Genomic DNA, 22,314 nt, shown 5'->3' on the forward strand with positions numbered 1-22,314 from the left:
ACGAAAATCAAGTTGCCATTGGAAAGGTGTTTGTATTCTATAAAAACTGAGGCCTCAGGAACATGTTAATTCCCAATGCAATGCTAGTCATCAGACATCCAATTGGATCATTACACCATTCATACCCGGTATGTTGCAATTGTTGCAACCGGCAAGTAATGTAACTTGGGTATACAGTATATAAAGGCTCACTATTAAAGCAGTAAAATTGCAGCAGCACAGTTGGAAAACTGTTGGCCTACTTGATCGCTTCAGCATCAGAATGACAACTTTAGCACTGTGAGACAAAAGCAAAGGGTGGCACTGTTTGGACTAAGCAGAAGAACAATGCACAACCCAAAATTCACAAAATGTCCTCTCTCTGCCAGAGTCAAGACTGCCAGTTGAACAGACAGATTTCTTTGTGTATATGGCACGGCATTGTTTATGCACATCAGGGAATGCACAGGTGCACAGATATCTAGGATGTGATTACTCCCTTGAATGCTTTCATTTGAGTTCTGTTTCATGTTGGTGTTAGTTATCCCAAAAATATGACTCTAGAAAGATACTGATGTTCATTATCACCAGAAGAATGTGGCAGTATATTAAAGGTGAAGTGTGCACTGCTAACTGTCTCCTTTAAATCCTTCTCTCTGCCCAGCCTCTGACTTTGAAGGTGAGCCATTTTTGTAATGTGCTGTTGTGCTCAGCCCAGCTATTAAAAAAGATGATGGAGGAGATGAGTAATATGATTGCATAGAAGATAATTAATCAACATACCCTCTTATTTATTTTCCATTTCACCCACCTTTTCTCAAATCCATGGTTTTGCTTCCATGTATTATGAAAGTAAATTTCACGTGCATTTATATATGCATTTACAGATGTCACTGTGACCATGTTATGAAAATAAATGCCATCCAGCACATCTCTGTTTAGAGGAGCATCTCACCAGTTTTCAACTTTATTGTATAGTGACTAGCTGACTTGTCAACAGTACCCCCCAAAACTAGTTTTGAAGTCTTACAGTTCTGTCTGGTTAACATAATTAAAAGAGGCCTTCACAACAAAATAAGTCTTTCTTGCCTCTACTCAGCTCAAAACAACTTTAGGTTGGTGGATCTTGGATTTAAGGGATAAATAAAGCCTTCCCATGAGATATAAACGGTTGACAACGGTAATGCTATATTATTACCCTTCCAGTACCATAAGAATGTCAACCTGTGAGAGAAGGTGAAGTGGTCCTTTAAGTCAGATAACGCGGTAAAAAGGTTTGCACTGGTCTCAGTAGTGTCTTTTTTGAAATTGACATGGTTTAAGGGTGGACTCGTGTGAGATTAAGGAAAACCAAGAGACCACCCAGAAAACAGTCAGGTAGCAGTTAGAAGGGTTATGGTGGAAATTGGCCATGAGAAGACAAAGGTGAGAAGAAGAAAAAGAGAGCGCTGATGAGGATGAGGAGAGGACGGCATGATGGAGGTGAGGTTGGAGCAGGAGGGATTTAGTGTGAATCACCAAGGAGGCCATTTAACTGCCCTCGATCCCAGCGTGTATCTGGGAGGAAGGACTGATCAATAGTGTGATTTAGGAGTTCATTCACAGCTTGTGCTCTCCAGGAGACAAGAGCACACACACACACACATACAGAAACAGACACAGAGGTTATATACTGCCCCCGCTTAGGCTATCATTCACGTCTGGCCTGAATTTAGTCATATTTATCTATGTTAGCTATTGAAAAATAGCCATCTTATGTCTCTTTGTGAAATAGTGTGGTTTAATTTTAAGGGTAAGAGACACCCTCTGCTTCTAGTGGATTTATTGAATTGTTGAATGACCCCAAAGTTGAATATATATGGCTGTCATGCTGTGGATGATAAAAGTACTTGCGGTGAGAACTACAGGCATGGCAGCCATGTTTTCTTATGTAATCCATCCCGGACACTTAACCTACATCCACAGCTGCTTCAGATGAGGAGGACATTTTTCATCTTTTAAACATTTTTACAACTCCTTTCTACTCTGAGTGGTTATGCAAGGGTGATTTGGTGAACATTGTTGGTGAAAAAATGTCCATAAATCTCATGGCAGTGCTGTCTTACTCAGCTAATGCGATGCTCAACAATTCGCTGATCTTACTGGCGCAGCCCTCTTGACCTGGATTGTGTGCCAACAATCCCTCAGACCACAGAATGCCAAGTATATCTACAAACAATCCTCCTCCACTTAGCTGCTCTGTTTGGAGAGCTATTCCCACAGAAATGCAAACATCACTATCCTGGGCCTTCTATGGGCAAGTCTGACCGGGTGGGTTGCATTCAAGATGCTAGGATGCTGTGTGCTAGACTGAAATCCAAACAACCAGATGAATTAAAGAGATCTGCGCTCTGTGGGGTTCTAAAATCAGATGAGATGTTAGGCAAACATGTCCGTGTAGAGTATTCAAGACACCACTCATTATGTCTTCTCAGTTTACAGGCTGCAAAGGCTTTCCATTTGTTTGGAAGGGGATTGCCTTTTTCCTCGTTTTCGTCCAGCAGTTTCATCATCTTAGACGGTTCTTCAGGGCTCTCTCTCCGGGTGCAATTTTTATTTCATTTGATGTCTGCTCCCATAAATGTTGGATCTTGTCCCTGCATCCAGAAAGTGAGGTATTAGCTGCAGGCAAAAATGAAAGTGTGGATTCGAATGCTAGAGAGTCCCCTTGTCAATTGCGATGTCTTCATATAGTGTATTAAGTGTCAGTAGGAAGCTTGTGTGTGTTTGTGTCTATGTGAAGGTATACTCATACAGTTTAGAGGTTCTTTTCCCCCCCCACATAGAGTTACACTCAGAATCCTTCATGTATAATGTGATTTTGAAAATAATTCCAACCATGGTTCCTTGACAGAAATCCATGGTGCTGAACTGATCCCTCTTTATGATGTTTGAGAGAGGCCCATTACCATATAGTCATGGCTGGCTTGGCCCTCTGAGCCCCTGCTAATAGGGAGGGTACTAGTAAAACCTGTGCCTTTGACAGAGGCACAGCACATGACTATAGGCTGCTATCCTCATCTGAGACACTGAGCCCCCCTATTAGGAGGCTGCATGGTTCAGTGGCATGCCAGCATCTTAAAGCACAAACCACACAAGCGCACCACAGAAAAAGAACAAGTGGGCTTGTATATGTGGTTGGGAATGTGGCCATAAGTATTTGTGTATTTGTTTTCTCTGCACAGAGTTGAATGCTACAACATCAGCTGACCAATTATAGTACAACTTTCTGTCCAATCATTTCGCTGAGAGTAACTGAGGCAGAGCAGAAACTTGCAGCTGAGAATACAGATGTGAAAGCTGTGCTACGTGAGGAACAGTGACAGCCATCTACACTCTATCCCAGGAATCTCACAATGAGAGGGAAGACACAGTGAAAAGAGAGAGAGTTGGAGACCTAAAACATTTATGCTCATTTGGGAGTGGGGCTAATAAAACTAAAGAGTACTGGCTATTTTTTAGATGGTACAGAAGACTTTTTTACTTACACTTTAAAAGGGAGCTTTTCTGATTTCAGACATCAAATTCAGTTTGTTAGTCATGTACTTCTCAGCCTATGAAAACAGTTGTACAGTGTGTTCGGTGGCTCTGGGGGGAAGTTTTCTAAAGTTTAAGAAAATAACCCGTGTGATGTCGTCATGGTTAACTTGGCTGTGAAAAGAAAGGCTGCATCATAAACATGTAGGTTGTGAGGAGAAAAATGTGAGTATTTGCCGGGAACTTTGAGATGCATTTCCAAGCTTTACCCTTAAAAGGGGGAAACCATTTTTTTTTTAATTATTTTGTCTCCCAACTTTGTGGCAGTGCAATACTGATTTTTTTAAAGTGTAAAACAACACATTTAATGACCTCACTATGTCATATGAATCAAGGTGACAAAATGAAATAGAGTTTCAGGTCTGTGCCAGCCATAATAAATGATAAAATGATTCTCCAACTCATCTGTATTCCAGAGCAGATTAATTGTGCAAAGGTAAAGAAGCTTTTCATTCTTTCAACAGTTCTTTTCAAACCCTCTTCCACCTTCTCTCTGTCTCTTTTTCTCTCTCTGTCTCTCCTTTTGCTCTCTCTCAGCCAGACACTAGGAGGCTTTGACTTTGATTAATGGTGAGCCAAGCTCTGCATTAAAAGCCAGGGGCAGCAAGTGGGGCCAGATAAAAGTGGAGCACAGGAGCAAGGGATGGGAGGGATGGAGGGAGGAGAGAGGAGTGCAGGACACAGTCACCAATCACTGTCAGCATCATCGTCCCAGGGTGACAGTGGGGGACGCAGTTGGAGGGGACAGCAGTGCTTCATTGGGCTGAACTTAACCCTCATACAGGCACAACACATTGTCTCTGACAGGCTCTTCACACATAGGCTTCTCGGGCACACAAACACACATGCATAAAGTACATGTGCACTTTATATCTCTCGAAAACATGGACACTGTCTGTCCAGTGGGACACGCCAGTGAGAAAAGTTTTTTTTCTTCAGGGAATGTAGTGAGAATTCGTTTTGTAAAGATGAAAGTTAATGACCAAATATTACAACTTAAATCACAAGTAAGCCATAATAATCATAATCAATGACCACAACCAGAATTTGAATTCCTGAAAAAATGTCATTTAGAAATTGGGTACTTGAAAACATGCATGATTTAGTCATTTATTTATTTATTTTCTTCTCTGAATGCATGGATTCAGTTGGGACCTGGACTTGAGGCTTTGGCTGTAAAAATACCTCTCCTCCTCAACCCCTTTTTCACTGCAGGAATTTCTGTGTGGAGTGCCTCTCCCCTGGGTCTGTCAGGAACAGTGTATGCCTGTGGCCGGTAATTGATAATGCGGCCCAGGCAGCCCTAGCCCTGGTCAGTGGAGCGTGAACCAGGCTGAGAGGCAGAGAGGCTGAAGTGCACTGAGGTGAAGCTTAGCCCTCGCACTCTCTGTCTAGAGTACAGCAAAGAGGGAGGGAGGGCAGCAGGTGAGAGGCAGGGAGGCAGATGGACCAGAATCCATTCACACTGACAGGATAAACAGAGCTCATTCATTTGTTTACATTTACATTTGGGGTCATTATCTGACAATCAAATCCAGAAATATTTACCCAAAAACTGCGGAGTATGGTGTCTTTTCTGTGCAACCACATTGAGTATAAAGGTCAGGTGCTTTTCATCTTGCAGAGCTCCTGTGACTGTGAAGTGGATTTATGCAAGGCTGAAATACAAAGAGAAGGAAAAGAAGTAGAATAATCATTAAGGAATCTAATAAAAAGGATCATTTAGTTGAGAGGGCGCCATTTGCTGCCTTTTGAATAGAGGAGTTATTCAGAAAGATGGTGAGTGGAGACCAGGTGGAGCAATGACTAGGCCTCAGCAGCGAGCAGGCTGAGAGCCAAGAGGCTGATAGGCACAAAATGTAGAGCATGGGCTTGTGAGGGGTTGTATTTATGCCTGCAGACATGGGGTAGGAGATTCCTTTCCAGCACTGTACACAAACACCAAGGCTTTGAACTTAATATGAGCAGCAGCAGAATGAGTTTTTAATCAAACTTACTTGTATGCTCACAAATTGGTTTGATGAATAAGTTTGCTTGGTTTCATCTTTGAACTTTAAATTAAAGTTTATCTGAGCACCTTGGAGGAGTTTGGGATCATATAGTTGATTCGGGGGCGTATTCACATCCCCTTAAAGTGATTCATTTGTACATAAAAGCTGAGCTGTATTTTTATTTAAAATTTTGGGTCATTTTTATAAACACGTCTGTCTCTATCATAGATTGGTGTATTTACACTAAGGATTCTAATTATAGCTCCTGAAAACTTATCAGATCCTTTTTAAGATTAAAAAACTTTGCCTTAATAAGCAACAGCCAAACTTAAATTAGGGAAAACATCCTTAGGTGGTATTTATTAAGAGTTTAGCACTCAAATACTGTGCTCTGCTTCGCAAACTTTGTGTGCATGTGGTTTTATCATATTTCATTGAGTGCTGCGTGCATGAGCAAACAACCGCACAACCGTAATGGTTCACCATTACATGATGACATGATGAAGTCAAATTTTTCCAATTGAGCCCTGCTCACTTCAAATGGGTAGAAAAAGCACACAGAAGAACACGAATACTGAAATCTCTAAAGAGCCAAACAGTTTTGACTTTTGCAGAAAACAGTTCATGCTTGTTCATGTTGGACCGTATCAGTTATAGCAGGAAGCCGATGAGGAAATATGTTTTCAGGCGCTTTAAACCCATTTCCCGTAAAGTTTTCACATTTGCTGCTCTAAGACGCTTTTCTCAGATATGTCCTGCCATGAAAAATCTTCTTCTACAGAGGAACTAGTAATTTATTTATTTTCAGAAAAAAAAAACAGACGGGACAGAAACAGCAGTTAGCATGACTGCAACCTTAAATTAATTATCCAAATGGGCCCTGGATGGTGTATATAAAGTTTTAGGAACCGACTCATCTGCACTGTCTGTGACATTTAGGAACCTGTGAGCTTGCCCACATATTAACACAACAAACAGTAGAATGAGGGATTGTCAGCACCAGAAAAATGTACTTTTTCCTCACAAAGTAGAATGTCTGGGGTGTTGAACTCCCTTGACGACCCTTGACGATATCCACAGATTTGTTAAATGTCAACACTGAAGAGAAGTGCCAAGGTATAATAAAAACAAAGATGGTAAAAATTAGGGTTAATTTCTGTTGAGTTAATTTTTTCAAGACCCTTAATCCCTTTAGATAAAAGATAAGAAAAATTCTGAGGTTATGCAGCTAATCCGATGCTGCATTTGCTCAGATGCAGATCTTGTTGAAACATGCAGTATTTCAACAGGGTGTTGTAATACTGTATAATATTTGAGACTTGGGCCTTTATAATGGTAACAGTAAAGGAAGACAGTTGTTCCTAGACCTCTGCCCAGACAAATTTAAAAATTTGAAACCACTCACAGGAAGAAACACAAGCACACACACACACAAACACACACACACATATTGAGTGCAATCTATTATTAGGTGTGATGTCTTCCTCTGTCCAATAACACAATCTCTGAGCAGCATGTGAAGTACAACTCAAAACAGGGTTAATTCTGGGTTAATTGGCAGCCCATGTGTGTGCATTCAGGTGTACTGAGGCTGCAGGATAGAATAGACTGTGCAGCTGGGCCTAAATGATTACAAAACCAGACCAGTTTGATTCCAATATGTTTAATTTAATGAGTAATGTGTGGTTCACACACAGGTGAGGTCTTTTACATGTTTTGTATTAGCTGGAGAAAAGTCGTCTTATGACTATAGTTTTTATATAGATAGAACATAGAAACTTAGGATGTTTGTTTTGCTGAAGATCTAGCACAGTCTGCTTGTGCCTGCAGAATGGCAGTTTTATTGGATGCAAGCATATATTTTCCTGCCTGCGCTGTTTAGCAATTTCATGGCTCACCATGACATCATTTGCACTGAAATCAGCAGTGGAGTGTACCACAGGGGGTGTTGCAATAAATCAGTTGATACAAATTTTCATAAAATGTTGCCTGTGTTACTGCCTACTGTAAGACTGCATAATACAACACAATCAGTTTTGTGTGTTTTGTTTTTACTTCTAGATAGATCAGATGAACCTCTTCTGTTCATGTCATACGTGTTTGCTCATTTAATTTCAGCATACATTCCTAAACTAACTGCGTGGATCCTGAATGAGAGCAATTTAAAACTACTACTGTTCTATTAAGAACTAACTTGTTTTTTTGTCTGTTAAAATCATATTTTAGAAGGACATTGACAGTTATTGGTAAATGACATTACATCATGTTGTATACTATAGCCATATGTAGGTCTTTGTCGCAGATTTAAAATATGACCTAGCTGCCACTTTTGAAGATCTGAAAATCTTTGAAGCTGTGCTAATTACTGCATCCAATGCCTCCCGTGGATGCCACACTTAGTCCTTCAATATTCTGCCCAAATAGCCAATGTGACTCAGTCCAACAGCGGACTAAATCCAACTCGATTGGTTGCTGGACTCAAGCCAGGCTCATGGTGACTGGCAATTCTGGCACAAAGGTATCCCGAGTCCTGCTAACTGGAGCTGACACTCCACTGAAGTCCACACCCTGAAATCTTTGCCAAATGAGCAGCCAATTTTTTGTCCAAAGCCAGCACATATTGCAGTGCTAGAATATGGTTGAGTGCAACTCTGATCAGCTTGACTCTACTGGCTACCTGGTTACTGATGACAGTGGCACTTGTACTGTTTAAACTTGTATTCTGTGCAAAGAATAGATACCTGATGATGAATTATGTTAACTACAAACATTAGATGATATGTTTAGCAATTGTACCCTATTTTTAAAATGTCCACCAGCAATGATTAGCTGGTAGACAATGAAGCGGTTGAGCCAGAGCTGGATGATATACTTATCGTGAATCCAAATTAAGAATCTACATCGCTACAAAAGACCACGGTTCCACATGTTGAGCTTAAGCTGAAGTTTCACCTTGTGTCTGAGGGAATACTGGACAATCAAAAGAGACTTCCCAAACTACTTTCTTCACCTCACTGTACCAGGAAATCAACATTAGCAAAGGAGACCCTCAGTGTACTATTATTATACCTCTGGATCAAGGCAGAATATCTTATATCATTCAGACAGTTGTGTTTGAAACATATCTGTATTAATCAATATTTTAGAAGTGTACTCATTCTGAATCTCTGTTACTGTTTCTGTGCCCTACAGCTCCCTCCATAGTTCCCATCATGCACCAGATCAGCTCCACCATGAATAGCTTCACACTGTCATGGCCACAACCTGAACAGCCCAATGGCATCATCCTGGACTATGAGCTGCGCTACTATGAGAAGGTAAGAGGTGCATGTGTGTGTGGAAAGGCCAACACACCTGGATTTTCATGTCTATCGGCAGCAGTGCTGCCTTTGAGTAACTAGGTGAGGTGTTGTCTCCTACTGTGCACATGCATAGCAAACTATATGTACACCCCCCTCAAAATCTAAGCTTTCCTGGATGTCTGTGAGCAGAGTCCCCTGGGTTGATAATATGTTCTTTCACTGTGTTCACTCCATCTCTCCCACTGTTCTTTGGTTTCTGCTGTTGATGAAGTGAATAGGTTGACCTCTGCTCCAGGCCCACTCTGCACAGTGCAGCAACCTGTCCCGCTGTGAAAATGCATTGCGTCTGGGGGGAGTCACATCGACCCGTCTGCTCACACACAATACGTCTGCTTTATTAAGTCGCCAGCCCTACCCCACAGCGCCTGTGCTGCTCCTGTATTGACCTGTAGGCTTTTCCCAAGGTCCAGGACATAATGATACCTAGAGATTGGAGACTCTAGCTTTTTGTTTGGGTCCCTGTTTGTCCTCCTAAAGCTGATCGATAGGTATAGCAAGGTTGGTCATGCATGTTCTTTCCCCAGTCTTTGTCATCTGAAGCTAAGACTTTTGCAAGACTTTGTGCACCTGCTCTCACATTGTGCTGTCCAAATAAAAGAAAAATATCAATAGAGTTTATAAATGTTTTTCTGAGTTATTTATTTCACACAAGTTCATTTTGACTAAGGTTTGTGGATCAATGTTCACAGCCCCACCTTAGAATAGTGTTTGTCACACTAAATTCTCTAAGAACAACAATCATGTTTTTAAATGATGTTTGCAGTTGGAAACAGTTGCTCCCTGCCCCCACCCTGGTATTGCATAGGTCATAAAATTGAATCAGATTGCCAAGGCCCTGAGAAACCTTTTCTACCAAACAGCTTACTGTCATGTAAATAACACTAATAGTATCTCAAGAATATCAATGAAACCTAATCCTATTGATGTTTATGTAGTGTGTCCTCACACAAATAGCATAGCGTAATCCCAAATTAGTGAATTAATGAGGGCAAGATTGCTAATTGCACCAGCATGATTCAGGTGACAGAGAAGTAATGCATTACACTGTCTACTTCTGTTTTGATGTATATTCATATCCCTGTGTACAGTATGCATTTCTAGGAAATGTACCACCATGTGAGTGTGAGTAAGACACAGAAGGTGAGTCAGAGTAATTGCTTTGTGACACACAGGGCTGTGGAGATGAGATTTCCACATTGGTGGTCCTTCACTGACACTCTGTATTTTGGACCTGACAAAGTTTTTTATAGGCACCAAACAGACTTTTCATCTGCCAGCCTCTGCTGTCCAAAGTGTCACTGCAGATGTGTTTTTGTGCCTGATTAATCACCAACACTCAAAAGAAAAAAAGCAGGTGGTGTCAAATTTGGGCAAAAGAATTAAACACAAGTGTAGGCCATATGGGTTGTATCAGTACCAGTTAAAATTTATTATATGCATGATGAAAAGTCCACATAAATTCTGTCATGCATACTGGATAGGGTTACTTGCATGCATGTTGAACCTGCTCCTTGCAGATGGAGAAGCAGGGCATTAAATTGCATTTCACCGAGGTCAGCCCAGCCAGCTCTCCTCTGATTTTTTGAATGTTTGAGATGTCCAGAAAATCTGTAAGTTTCATGCAGCGGTAGCATGATGATGTAGCCTTTTAGTCATAAAAAGCGATTATAGGTGGATGACATGTGTGTCACACAGTCCTCAATCCCAGTTTTACCAAGCCCCAGGGGTAGCTTATACTCTAGGCTAGATAATACAATCATAAAAAATGGGTTTTTTATATAAAAATGGCCTTGCAGTACTTGCCTTCCTTTTTTATGCATCTCGCCAGTGCCCACATTAATCTGAGAGTAGTCATACTGTTATGGTGCTGGAGTTGATTGTCTCAGCGTGTCTGACACAGTCAGCTAGTCCTTAGCACAGCAGAGAGCTGTCTCTCTGTACACTCCATCTCACAGGAAGCCCCCTACACCCATTTACAATAGTGACTTCTTCAGCAGCGTGGCACTGTTACTTTCTGTGCAGAGTAATAGCTCAGGGTAATCGTAAAAGAAAATTCAACCTTTTTCAAACCTTTGCTTAATGTTGTAGTTTTAGCCATCAGCCTGATAACATATTTCTCACACCTTTAATTGTTGTAGACACATAAGAACTTTTTCAGAAGTAATTACACTTTTTTTTCTTAAGATTATTTTTTTGCCATGTTTGCCTTGATTTAAAAGTTCACAGCAGAGAGTGGCGAAGCATGGAGAAAAGGTAAGGGATGACAGGGAACAATAGGTCTCGAGATGTTTTTGAACTGTGGGCTCACAGGCTCATGTGACCTTGACCTCCAGAATGCAAGTATGCAAGTATGGATGCATTAAATGTCCAATGTGGATCGTATGATTTAGTGGCATCTGGCAGTGAGGCTGCAGATTCCAACCAACTGAACACCCTATGCTTCTCCTTCTCCTTCTCTATCCAAGCTTGTTGTAGAACCTATGTTGGACCCTAAAAAAAGACCCTCTCTAGAACTCGCGTTTGATTTGTCCATTCTGGGCTACTGTAGACACATGGAGGTGCAACATGACAGGCTCCATGACGAAGACGATCCTCTGTAGATTAGTTTCTTAGTTTCAGATGATTGCACACTAATGGAAACATAATTATGAATATTATTTTCCATTTCTGAAAATAAATCCTCCTAAATCCCATACACTGGACATTTAAGAAGGACTGGATAGCATGTTCCAAGATGGTGCCCCATTCATTCAAAAAAGGTTATCATGTGTTTACATGATGTACAAATGAATGGCATGACAGTATTTCTCTAATGCATACACGGCTCAGATGTTTACTGTTCAATGACTTGTTCTGAGTCCCCACAAGTGACTGGAACCTTGAGTTGTGCGTGTTGTGAGAAAAATGTATTCATCATCATATTTGTTTGATGTCCATAGTGTCTGTCATTATGTTTGTGCATAAAATGTTACCAGTAGTAATGTTTAGCCAACCTTCAAAAATAAGACCCAGTCTTCCACCTATGCAGTAGACTGGCAGTTTATATTGTTGTTGCATGAAGGAAAGGCCTGATAATGACTCAGAAAGGCTTCATTTTGACAGCTTCACCTGAAAGCTGTAGTGAGTGCTGAAGGCTATTCTCTCAACAGGCTTCACTCCCTTCCTCAACCCACTTTCTCATTACAGAGTAAGTGGTCCCAGGACCCTTTAAATTGGGAAGCAAGATGAAATGAATTAAAGGTTTTCAGAGAAAAAGTCGAATCTCATGCTCCCGGTCTCTCAATTTTTCTCCTACCCTTTCTCTGGTTGCCTGAAAATTTGGGGAGGGTGGAAGTAACTCGGCATAGCGAAGGTCAGGCCTTCCATTAAGGCTGGAGCAGAGCCGCCACCAGCTATGGTTACTGATGGCTCGGTGTGTGTTGGTTTCAGACAGAGGGTGCAGGTGTGTCTGAGCTCGTGTCGGTGTTTGTGTGTCAGCAGTGGTTCACGTGTATCCATTCAGGATGACAGTAGTACTGTCATACTGCCATGTGAGAACCTAAGATAAATTCAAGTTTACAGCATGCCACCAAAATCTGCAGCACACTGACCGTAGCACCATCTGCATTTTTGCACTCTGAAATCCCTCTTGTGCTTTACATATAATTAGCAATTCCTCAGAAGAGAAGCCAGGAGAAAGTATTTATTATTCTTTTCTTCTCTCCCTGCCAGCCTTCAGAGTCAACACTTTTGTAGACACACACAGATGTTGTACAGACAAGTTTAGATTTTTAATGGAACCTGTGAAAAGCAGGACTTGTGCAGTACTCCCTCAGTCCCCCAGCAAGGGTATTCACATTTCCTCCCTCAGACTCTCTTCTTCTCTCCCTCTTTGTTTGTCCCCCACACCGCTCGCTCAGGCCTCCTTGTTAGTCTCCAGGTGAATGGAATGCATACAAAGAGTCATCTCAAAAGGAGATGGCTGCAAAGAACAGGGAGAACAAACTGAAAGCAAATGAACTGAAGCAAATAAATTTCCTTTCCAAATAACTATAGATAATATGGCTCTTCTCAGCTTTCTCTTAAAATGCTCATTACTGTTTAGCGGTTGTTTTTACAGAATCAGAATGAGATGAAAATCCTTTTTCACTGGTTAGGAGTGGGTGATCAGTCCAGAAGGCCTCCACAGTCTACTTTTCAGGTATATCACAGAGATTGTGGTATGGTATTTCCACATGGAGTTTATTAGGACTTGTCACCGAGGTATTTTAACATCTGGTATATTTGTGTATTTGTAAGTATATTTGGGAACCCTTTTTTTCTGTCTGCAACATGTAGCTATGGTTATGCCATTGTTTGTAAAAGCTTGTAAATCCACCTGGTTGGGACAGATGATCTGTACAAAATAATAACCATTACTTTAGATTATAGATTAGAATTCATGAGTTAATGGTAATTATTTGCACTTGGTAAATAAACCCATCTAGTCCCAGAGACTGGAATTGTTAGCCACTATTTTCCCCCTTTTCTTTTTTGTCATAGGCAATGCATTTTAATTTTACATTAATGGGAAAGTTTATTTTCTTGATCTCCACTTTACAAACATAATATTACACTGTTCTCACTCATAAACTCCCCCTGTCTCTCGCTTTATGTGTGTGTGTCTGTGTGTTTGTGTATTTGCATGGTGCGCATGTGAGCCTGTGAAGAGGACACATGGTAATCCACCATGTCTGTCTTTGTGCCAGGCAGCCATGCTGTCTATTTTTTGTGGTTGGGTTGGCATTTTTTGAAAAACAGACAAATAAACACCAACACACACACACACACACACAACAAGTGAAGTCAGGTTTATTTGAAAACCCAAAGTCCCCAACCCCCTAAAAAAATAAAATAAGATCTTTCAAAATCACTCGGAAAGGGCAGAAATATGTCAGAAAGGAAATTCAAAGCAATGCTGGCAATGCAATAGCAATTGGTAAGAAATTGGCAATTATAAAAAAAAATAAACTGAAATAAAAAAAATAAAAAATATGAGTATTGGACTTCCAGCGGTCCAGCAATGTGCTTATAATAGATCTGGGGCAAATGTAGCACAGTACATCTAGTAAATGTAGTCAATGGTCTAAAATGGTTTGAATTAAATATGCCCAATTCTCAGTTGTCAATTTTCAAGTCCATGTATGTAGGTAGTTTGTTTATAGCTCCCTCCTGGAGAAAATATGAAAGGTGTGTGTGCCACACCATCATTCAGTACATGGGAGGCATTCTGAGACAGCTACCAATAAAATATAGATACGCTAAGGTTAACTCTGAGATTTTACTGAATGCTGCAGAGACTAAACTGCTTGCAGCGCTTCCTGTATGTCACCCCTGGCAATGTTTATGATTGGTTGCTCCACCATCTGCCTTCCCACCTGTGACTCTTCCTTTATTTAGCAAGTTAGGGTGTGGTCCTCCTAATCCCCATTTGACTGACAGCAGGAGAGGACCTCTCATGGCTGGAAGTCCCTCCTGGCATGGTCTTTCATTGGCTATCCCCTAACGTTCTGGAGTGCCAAATGCCAACTCATTTTTAAGTGGCAGATGTGGGTGTGTGTGTGCGTGTGTGTCACATAATCCCCATTTGACTGGCAGCATGAAAGGGCCATTCCTAGCTGGTGCTCCCTCAAGGGATGCTCCCCCTTTGGCGGTTTACCATCTGTCTGCTCACCTGTCCTCCATTCAGATTCAACAGATGGGGGTGTGGCCCTGAGAAATGCACAATGACTGAAAGCAGGAGTTGGCGATTCCTGACCCCAAGTGGTCCACGTGCACCCAACCATGTCTTATACTCGATGAACGGGTGACTATAGGTTCCTGTCTCTCATGGGAACTCTGGTTTCTGCAGCTTTTTTCAAATGTAAAAGCTGCCGATTTAAAGTCGAGTCTAACATTTTTTTTTCCTCGTATTTGTATGCAGCACATTGAAGGGATAACAGATTGTGTGATCTAATGGACAAAAGGTCTGAAAAATGATTAAACTCTCTAAACCATTTACATCCAGCGTTCCATTTATAAACGTCCCTTTCCTCTCAGAGATAGAATGAAAGCCTGTTGTTGCGATGATCTCCCTTCCCAAGCCCAAACATTTGTCTTCATCGAGCCCAGAGTGTCCAATAAGAGCTAATGTGATTGCACACATCATTATGTGGGGGTTTGGCGGGTGAGGGCAGATTTCATAGCTGTGTTTACCTCGTCTGCTCAATGACGGAGCAACCGGAATGATTCAATTACACCAATCAGATTGGATAATGATTTCGATGTGGGTTGCTTCTGCCTCGAGTTTCTTATCGTTTCCTGCCATTTTCTTCCCCCACCTCCGTTCCTTGTTTCCTCCCTACCTACCTACTTTTTCCACTCCACACTGTTTTCAAGATTTTGTATTCATATTATCTCAGCATTCATACGTGTATAATAAGATGTAGTCCAGCATTAACCAACAATGTGTTTACCAAGGCTTAAAAAAGGGGGAAAAAAACACTAAATGGTATGTCTCTGTATTTACACTGTTCTACTGACATGAGGAATTTTGCCCCTTCACATTCAACTGCCCCCCTTCCTCCCAACAGTATGTCTGCATCTAGCTATCAGCAGCCTGCAGTGGTGGGTGTAGTGTAGGTGCAGTCTTATTTTCTGGCTGTCATATTCGCTCTGGGTTATGGGAAGGTGACAGGCCTAAGTAATTACTGATCCCCCATAGCAGATACCTCCAGCAAACCCCAAACACTGCAGCAGACTGCCTGACCAGCTCTCTTGAGCCTGGAGAGAGAAAGACAGAGATGCTGGATCTGGAGAGCAGGTCCCATGGTCCAAAGCATTTACATAATGGATGGCTATATGCATGCATCCTTGCAGGCATCAACAAATGTATATATTCATAATGTACGTCTATACAAGTGACAATAAAACTTTTGAGTGCATCTAAACGGGTACTGAAATCTAAAAACAGACCATAAGAAATAGGGCAAATATCTAAATAGAATGTTGCAACAAACACTGCAAAAAGGATTTTTATAGCATTCCGTTTAATGAAAAAATAAAATGCTTTCTGTGGGTGGAACTGGCCTGCCATCATATTTAAAAAGCAATCTGCTCCAGACAACAAAACAAGAGGATGTAATGTTCAAACTTCTTGCAGTAATTAAACTGCCTGGTAAAGCACACCACAGACAAATATGCAGTGCTATTCTATTACTGTTCAGAAGAAGCTATTACTCTTTGTAATTTGAAAGACATGATTGCCTATAATTACCATACTGTGTATGTGTGTTAATGTGTGATTGGGAAATTGTTATGTGGTGAATGTGATGTTCAAACTGACCAAAACTTTTATGTATTACCTCTTGCCATTTAAAGGGGTCCATCATTTTTAAGAGAGACCTTTACTACACTGTCCACTCTATTATTCTCTTATCTGCTGTTTTCATCTGTCCTCTATCAATGTGGTTAATCAAAAGTACACTACATTTCCTGTATCTCTGATTTAAAACAGCTACAATATACGGCCTAAACAGATTTCCTCCAAATTTGTTCTACTATCTTTGTGCTATTTCCTGAATATACGACGTTTGACAAGTCTGTTTCTTGTCTCGCTGTCAAACTACTACCACTGGATCTTGTCTTACCAGAGTTTTTTCCCTGAAATCTTCTCTGTAAGAAATCCCTGACCCGCTCTCTTCTCTTGGCGCTTCTTTCAGGACCATGCAGAGATTAACTCTACCATCCTACGAAGCCAAACTAACACTGCCCGCGTGGAGAGCCTCAGGCCGGGTACAGTTTACGTCGTACAGGTGCGGGCCCGGACTGTGGCTGGCTTTGGCAAATACAGCAGCAAGATGTGCTTCCAAACCCTCACAGATGGTAAGGATTTCTGAGCCAGGAGAAACAGCTCTCTCCCTGTCTTGTTTTGTCTCTGTGTCGGTCTCTCTCTCTCTCTTTCTCTCTCTCTCTCTCTCTCTCTCACTCAAACACACACATACACATGAATACACGTGTACATGTATGTGTGTATGAGTTAAACAACCTAACTCTTTCTAACGCTCTTGTTGCTTTTTTGTATTTGTTGTCTCATTATTATTAGTAGACGAGATAGAGGGGAACTGGAATGTTTGATTGCACTTCTATTTCTACAGCTAAATTAATTTCCTTCATGGTCAGTTTTGAGTGTGTGTGCGTGCATGCGTGCGTGTCTTCTTTGAATGTGTAGAATTCTGAGCGTCTTTGTTTGTGCAGCTAGCTGTGCTTGATCCAAAATGCTTAGCTAATTGGTTTTTCACCCGGCCCTTCTGTTGCTGGAGAGCCATCCCAGAATGCATAGCTGTGATTAGTAGTTGATGAGATTAATTTTTTGCTATGGGGGGGCTGGGTTGTTGGAGAGGCTGCAGAGGAGCTGCAACACCTGCTACTCTGGCAAGGTTGTGGAACTATGTTTATTAGTGTAAGTGCAGGAAGGTGTGTGTGTGCAGCGTTGGTGGCGTTGCGCATGATTCCTTCATGTGGTACTTTTTGGCAGGCAGTGAAAAAGGTGCTAAAATTAACATGGCGTGATTCAGTCTGGATGGTTCAGACATTTGATTGGATGTGTGTTACATTCATGAGATTTGCTGCTTTTCAGTGTGCTGTCTCATAGTGTCGTGCTGGACTGCGAGACTGCTATGCATGTGCGGCCGTAGTTCATAATGTATCAACGACAGGAATGATATTTCCACATTGCATTATGTTAATTAGGATGATAACGATGAATGAGACAGTGATGATCTTGAGGGAGGGGAAGATGGGAAGGATAATAATGATGATGGAGGTGATCATTGTGGCTATTTACCTGTGCAGAGCAGATGTAGTGGCGCAGTCATGGCCCCCTTTGCTCTTCCTCATGGTCGCAAATGATCGTGCAGATGCGTGCATGCGCTTCATGCTTGCTCACACAAACACTGTTAACGGTTCTTCTGCTGGCTCACTGCCACAGGACGACATTCGTCAAGGCAATTAGTAGCAGACGCTGGAGAGCTGCTGACAATCACACCCACAGCTCCACCTCCTGCCCCTCTGCCAGTCTCCGCTCTCCCTGTCAAGCCATTCCACTTGTCTCAGGAGGACACCATCTCACCACCCAACCATTGTTCTCCCCCTATGTTTTTCCTCCAACAAAAAGTATATAATCCTCCATTCCTGTCAGCGTAGTTTCATACACCTTGACAATGTGTCCTTTTGCCACACACTTACACACATAGAAGCAGAGATGAAAAAGAGGTGATTGGTTGATCAGTAACATAACATATAGTCCTCCAGTTCTGTAATCGTCTGAGGCCTTGAGAGCTAACTGATTGTATTGGGAGCCTATTTACCCCTAGAACAGGTAGCAGTGTGATTTCTGGCTGTCAGGGAAAATCACACTCTCATGGTTGAAGGGGAGATTTATCTAGGCTTCTCACGCCTAATATCCATCAAAAGAGAACAGGACAACTGCTTGGAAGCTTGATTAGCCAGAACATCATTCACACTGTTTGCTTGAAACATACTTGATAAATGTGCAAGTTAAAAGAGTGAGCAATTCCCGTCATATTGAGTTTCCTTGTGTATCCCAGCTCTCGCACTGCTACCAAGATGCATTAGTTCTCCCTTTATCACTTTAATCCAATAGGCCCATTCTACACGGGGGATTGGATTTAGAAGATGCTGATTTGCCTGCAGCATGCTAAATCGTACATTGCTTTAAGTACAGTGTCTGCTGGTGCCCAAGTAGCGGCAAGACAGGCACACAAAAAGATAACTGAGGTTTCTGCTGCGTAGCGTTTTAGGCAGGCATTTAAGCTGTCCTCTGAACTACCACCAGCTTGCCTTGGCCATGTACATAGAACATGTTTGGGATGTATGTGTGACTGGCAGTAGATAGCTTCCTTTTCAGCACCTGAGAAACAACATTCCAAGGTGCACTTTCTTGTCCATTCATTTCTGACAGGTGCGAGGCAGAGAGGCCCCCCCTTGCTCTCTCTCTCTCTCTCTCTCACCATCAGTTTTAAGCTTCTCTCTCCCTCTCTGTGTGTCTGGTTCATCAAACTCAACCTGTCAGTCAGTCTGGCTAAAGCACGCCAGATTTCAGTCAGCACTGCTCAACAGAGAGAGAAATCTATATGTTTGTTTTATCCTTGGATACATCCAGTGCGCTCCATCCCTCTACTCCTCATACACCTACAAATACAACAAAGTCATGCTTCTTAAGCTCCAAGTGAGCTGTTCATAATATCTGTCTGTATGTTTTTATCTTTGTGTAACACAGATGACTTCAAGTCTGAGTTGAGGGAACAGCTTCCTCTGATTGCGGGTTCAGCAGCAGCAGGAGTGGTCTTTATTGTTTCTCTTGTCGCTATCTCCATCATGTGCAGCAGGTAACCACATTTGCCTTTTTCTGGTTTACCCTTTTATTCTATGATCATCGATGACAAATAAACTTAGCTTCTTATCAGGTTCCAAACTTTCTTCTCCGCCAGAGCAAAAATAGCAAGAAATTTAGCCTGACTTTGCCACTGTAATGACAGCATGTAGCTTCCAAGGAAACTGCAGCAAACACAAGTTTCACAGTTGATAACATAAACACCATTCTGTCCTGTACAGTAACCCAACATGCTCCTCCATTTGCCAAGAACTTTTAGAAGACAGATGGCAACATGGCATAAAGATGGATTTTTGTCACACTTGGATGGATTTCATTTGTAATAAGAATGTGACCATATACAACTATTTTATAAAACATTTAACACATTATGTCAGGTGCAATGCAACAGTGATATATGCGTAAAATGTATCTCATAATAACTGAGATTCTTGACATTGAAACTCAACTACTGCTGTATTTTGTTACCATATTAGAGATGTAGCCACAACCCCAGAAAATTGAAAATACATTGGAAAATTCACTGTGTGGGCTCCTTATATACTCGTAGCACATTTATTAGTGGCAATCACTTTGGTGGGAAGGAAAGTTAAGTTAAGTTGACATATTTGAAATGGAATATTCAGTTCCATAGAGAAACAGAGAATAACTCCTGCTTTGCTCTGTTAACTTACTTAAGTCAAACCAATTTAATTTTGCAGCAGTTTGTCACATTGTCACATTGCTATCTTGCCTGGCTATAGACATATGAAAGCCAAATTTTCTGCAGTGCTGTGTGCAACTTTGAGCAAGTAAAGCGTTCATCAAACGGGCCACGCTCTTTTGATGCTGAGGCAGAGGAGACAGATGAAAAGCAGAGAGATCCTATCAAGGTCTAATTAAAAATAAGCTCATTTTCATAAACTTCATTTGCCATTGCTAACCCTCTGCAACTGATTCAATTTCAGCCACGTCATTTTCAGGCCATACAGAGAAACATGAACAGTAATAAGGCCTCGTTTACACTTCCTTTCATCCTGTCATCTCTCTCTCTCTCTCTCTCTCTCTCTTCTCTCAATATTCATTGCTCCCTCAGGAAAAGGGCATACAACAAGGAGGCGGTGTACAGTGACAAGTTGCAACATTACAGCACAGGAAGAGGTGAGTCCATCCTTTGAGCTAGTAGTTAGTTTTTGCTATATATCACAAAAGCCACTAAACAAATTTGGGTGACCAAATGGTCAATGCAGTGTGACACTTTTCTTTATCCTAAGATGAACAGATCAGTACAGCCAATGTAAATTTTGCACACCTTTATTTTTACCTCTCCTATTTCAACTTTTATCCAATTTTTTGAAGGCATAATATGCAGAATTGCACTAGAAAACAATGTCTGTACTCTGCTCTCTACCTGTACTTTCTCACTTTCTTAGTATTTGGCTGTGTTTGGTACATTTCTGGGCAACAACCTTTGGGTGTTATTGTGTAGCCCCCCCCAGCCAATGACAGAGCAAGGTCAGGATTATATAAAGGTTACATGCTGTCTCTGTGTCTCTGCTGTGGTCTCGGTCTCTAATAAAGAACTGCAGATCTGTGAGTATGTTTGAACAGGTTCAAGGCGGGGCCACGTACACAGACACGCTGAGCAAACAGTGGACAGGACAAATTTTATCATACAAAATTCAGGGAATTTCGTGGTGGTCTGGGTATGCTTATTCATGTTTTAGCATATAAAACACAAAAATGTGTTTAAATATATATATATGTATATATATATGTTAAATCTTCACCTCTGTTTCTCTTACGTTTCCTCTCTGTCTGTGTTTCACGTGTTGAATCAGAGAGAAGGGACCAACTTTTAATGGTGTGTTTATAAACAACAACCAACAAATTCTGCATATTATGCCTTTAACAAATGTGATACATAAAATAACTTGGAAAACCAAATAATTGTAACAATAGTGATAATAATAAAATTTGTCTTTTTATACACTTTTCAAGTCGTGAACTTGTGGGTAGAAATAGAACATAAAATAATTTAATATATTTTCATTAGCAGATAATCACCTGAAACTAAGAACTGTTTTATTTTTGTTACCTGAAAATAAGTCGATTTAACTATTTTTTGTTTATCTACAGAAAGAGTTAGTCCTCATCCACAGAGTTGTTGCTCTGAAGTGAGCTTTTCACGTTTTGATGTCTGCTGTAGGGGAGGTTGAGACGAGGGATGATCAGTTGGCTGCAGTCTGCCACCACACTGCTAGATGCCACTAAATTCCACGCACTGGACATTTTCAAATAGCAAATTTATGGGACCGTGCTGCTTTAGTTGAGATATTTGCTACACCTCAATTTTTTTTCCATTGTCCAGTCCTATTGCTGTCATATCATGTATGATATAGAACATGTACATGAAGCATGTAATCTTACATAATGCATTAATGAAAAGAGGGTAAGGTAAAAGAGAAATAACCTCAGGCAGCAGGTGTTTGTGGATGTATATGTCAGTTTCCTTCCTTTGCACAATGACACTGACTGACAGTCATCTCTCAGGGCTGCACAATAAACGTGATTGAGTCATGTTATGTGCACCCCCTTGGCAGTGACTGATGAAGGGAAGGAGCCTGGAGGGACACACACTCATACCCTCTGACACACACACACACACACACAAAAGGGTTGTGTACGAGATTCGTGCCTCAAATGAAAGCCTTATGTACTGCCGACCTAGCAGTCTGAAAAGGGGCTTACTCGAGGGGATAGAGTTTTGTTAAGCCTGACACAGCAAAGCATTTCAACGTGGTTACTTTGTGTCACAGCTACAGTTGTGGCAACCGTGGGGGCTCATTAAAACTACTGTGGGCAGAAGAGTCAGTTTTGTCACAGGCTATCCCTGAGAAAACCAAATGCAATTAAGACAAGTGGTGAAAATAAACAAAAGATCAGAGACGCTTGCAGCCCTAATCACAAAATAAGCAATTTGAATTGGAGAGCAAATAAAATGCTGATAAGGGAT

General features: G+C 41.3%; 1 protein-coding gene across 4 annotated transcripts in view; it reads left to right on the forward strand.

Annotated features, from left to right (window-relative positions):
- The window catches only part of LOC124069752 (ephrin type-B receptor 1-B), a 145,749-nt gene that overhangs the window by 96,257 nt on the left and 27,178 nt on the right, over positions 1–22,314 (forward strand). For all 4 annotated transcript variants that reach the window (XM_046409164.1, XM_046409163.1, XM_046409165.1 and 1 more), the window contains exons 6-9: positions 8,739–8,863; positions 16,627–16,789; positions 19,206–19,314; positions 20,395–20,459. In XM_046409164.1, coding sequence (XP_046265120.1) covers positions 8,739–8,863; positions 16,627–16,789; positions 19,206–19,314; positions 20,395–20,459 — 462 coding nt within the window. The remainder of the gene's footprint in view (positions 1–8,738; positions 8,864–16,626; positions 16,790–19,205; positions 19,315–20,394; positions 20,460–22,314) is intronic.

This window comes from Scatophagus argus, chromosome 13 (assembly GCF_020382885.2).
Source record: "Scatophagus argus isolate fScaArg1 chromosome 13, fScaArg1.pri, whole genome shotgun sequence".
Lineage (NCBI taxonomy): Eukaryota > Metazoa > Chordata > Actinopteri > Scatophagidae > Scatophagus > Scatophagus argus.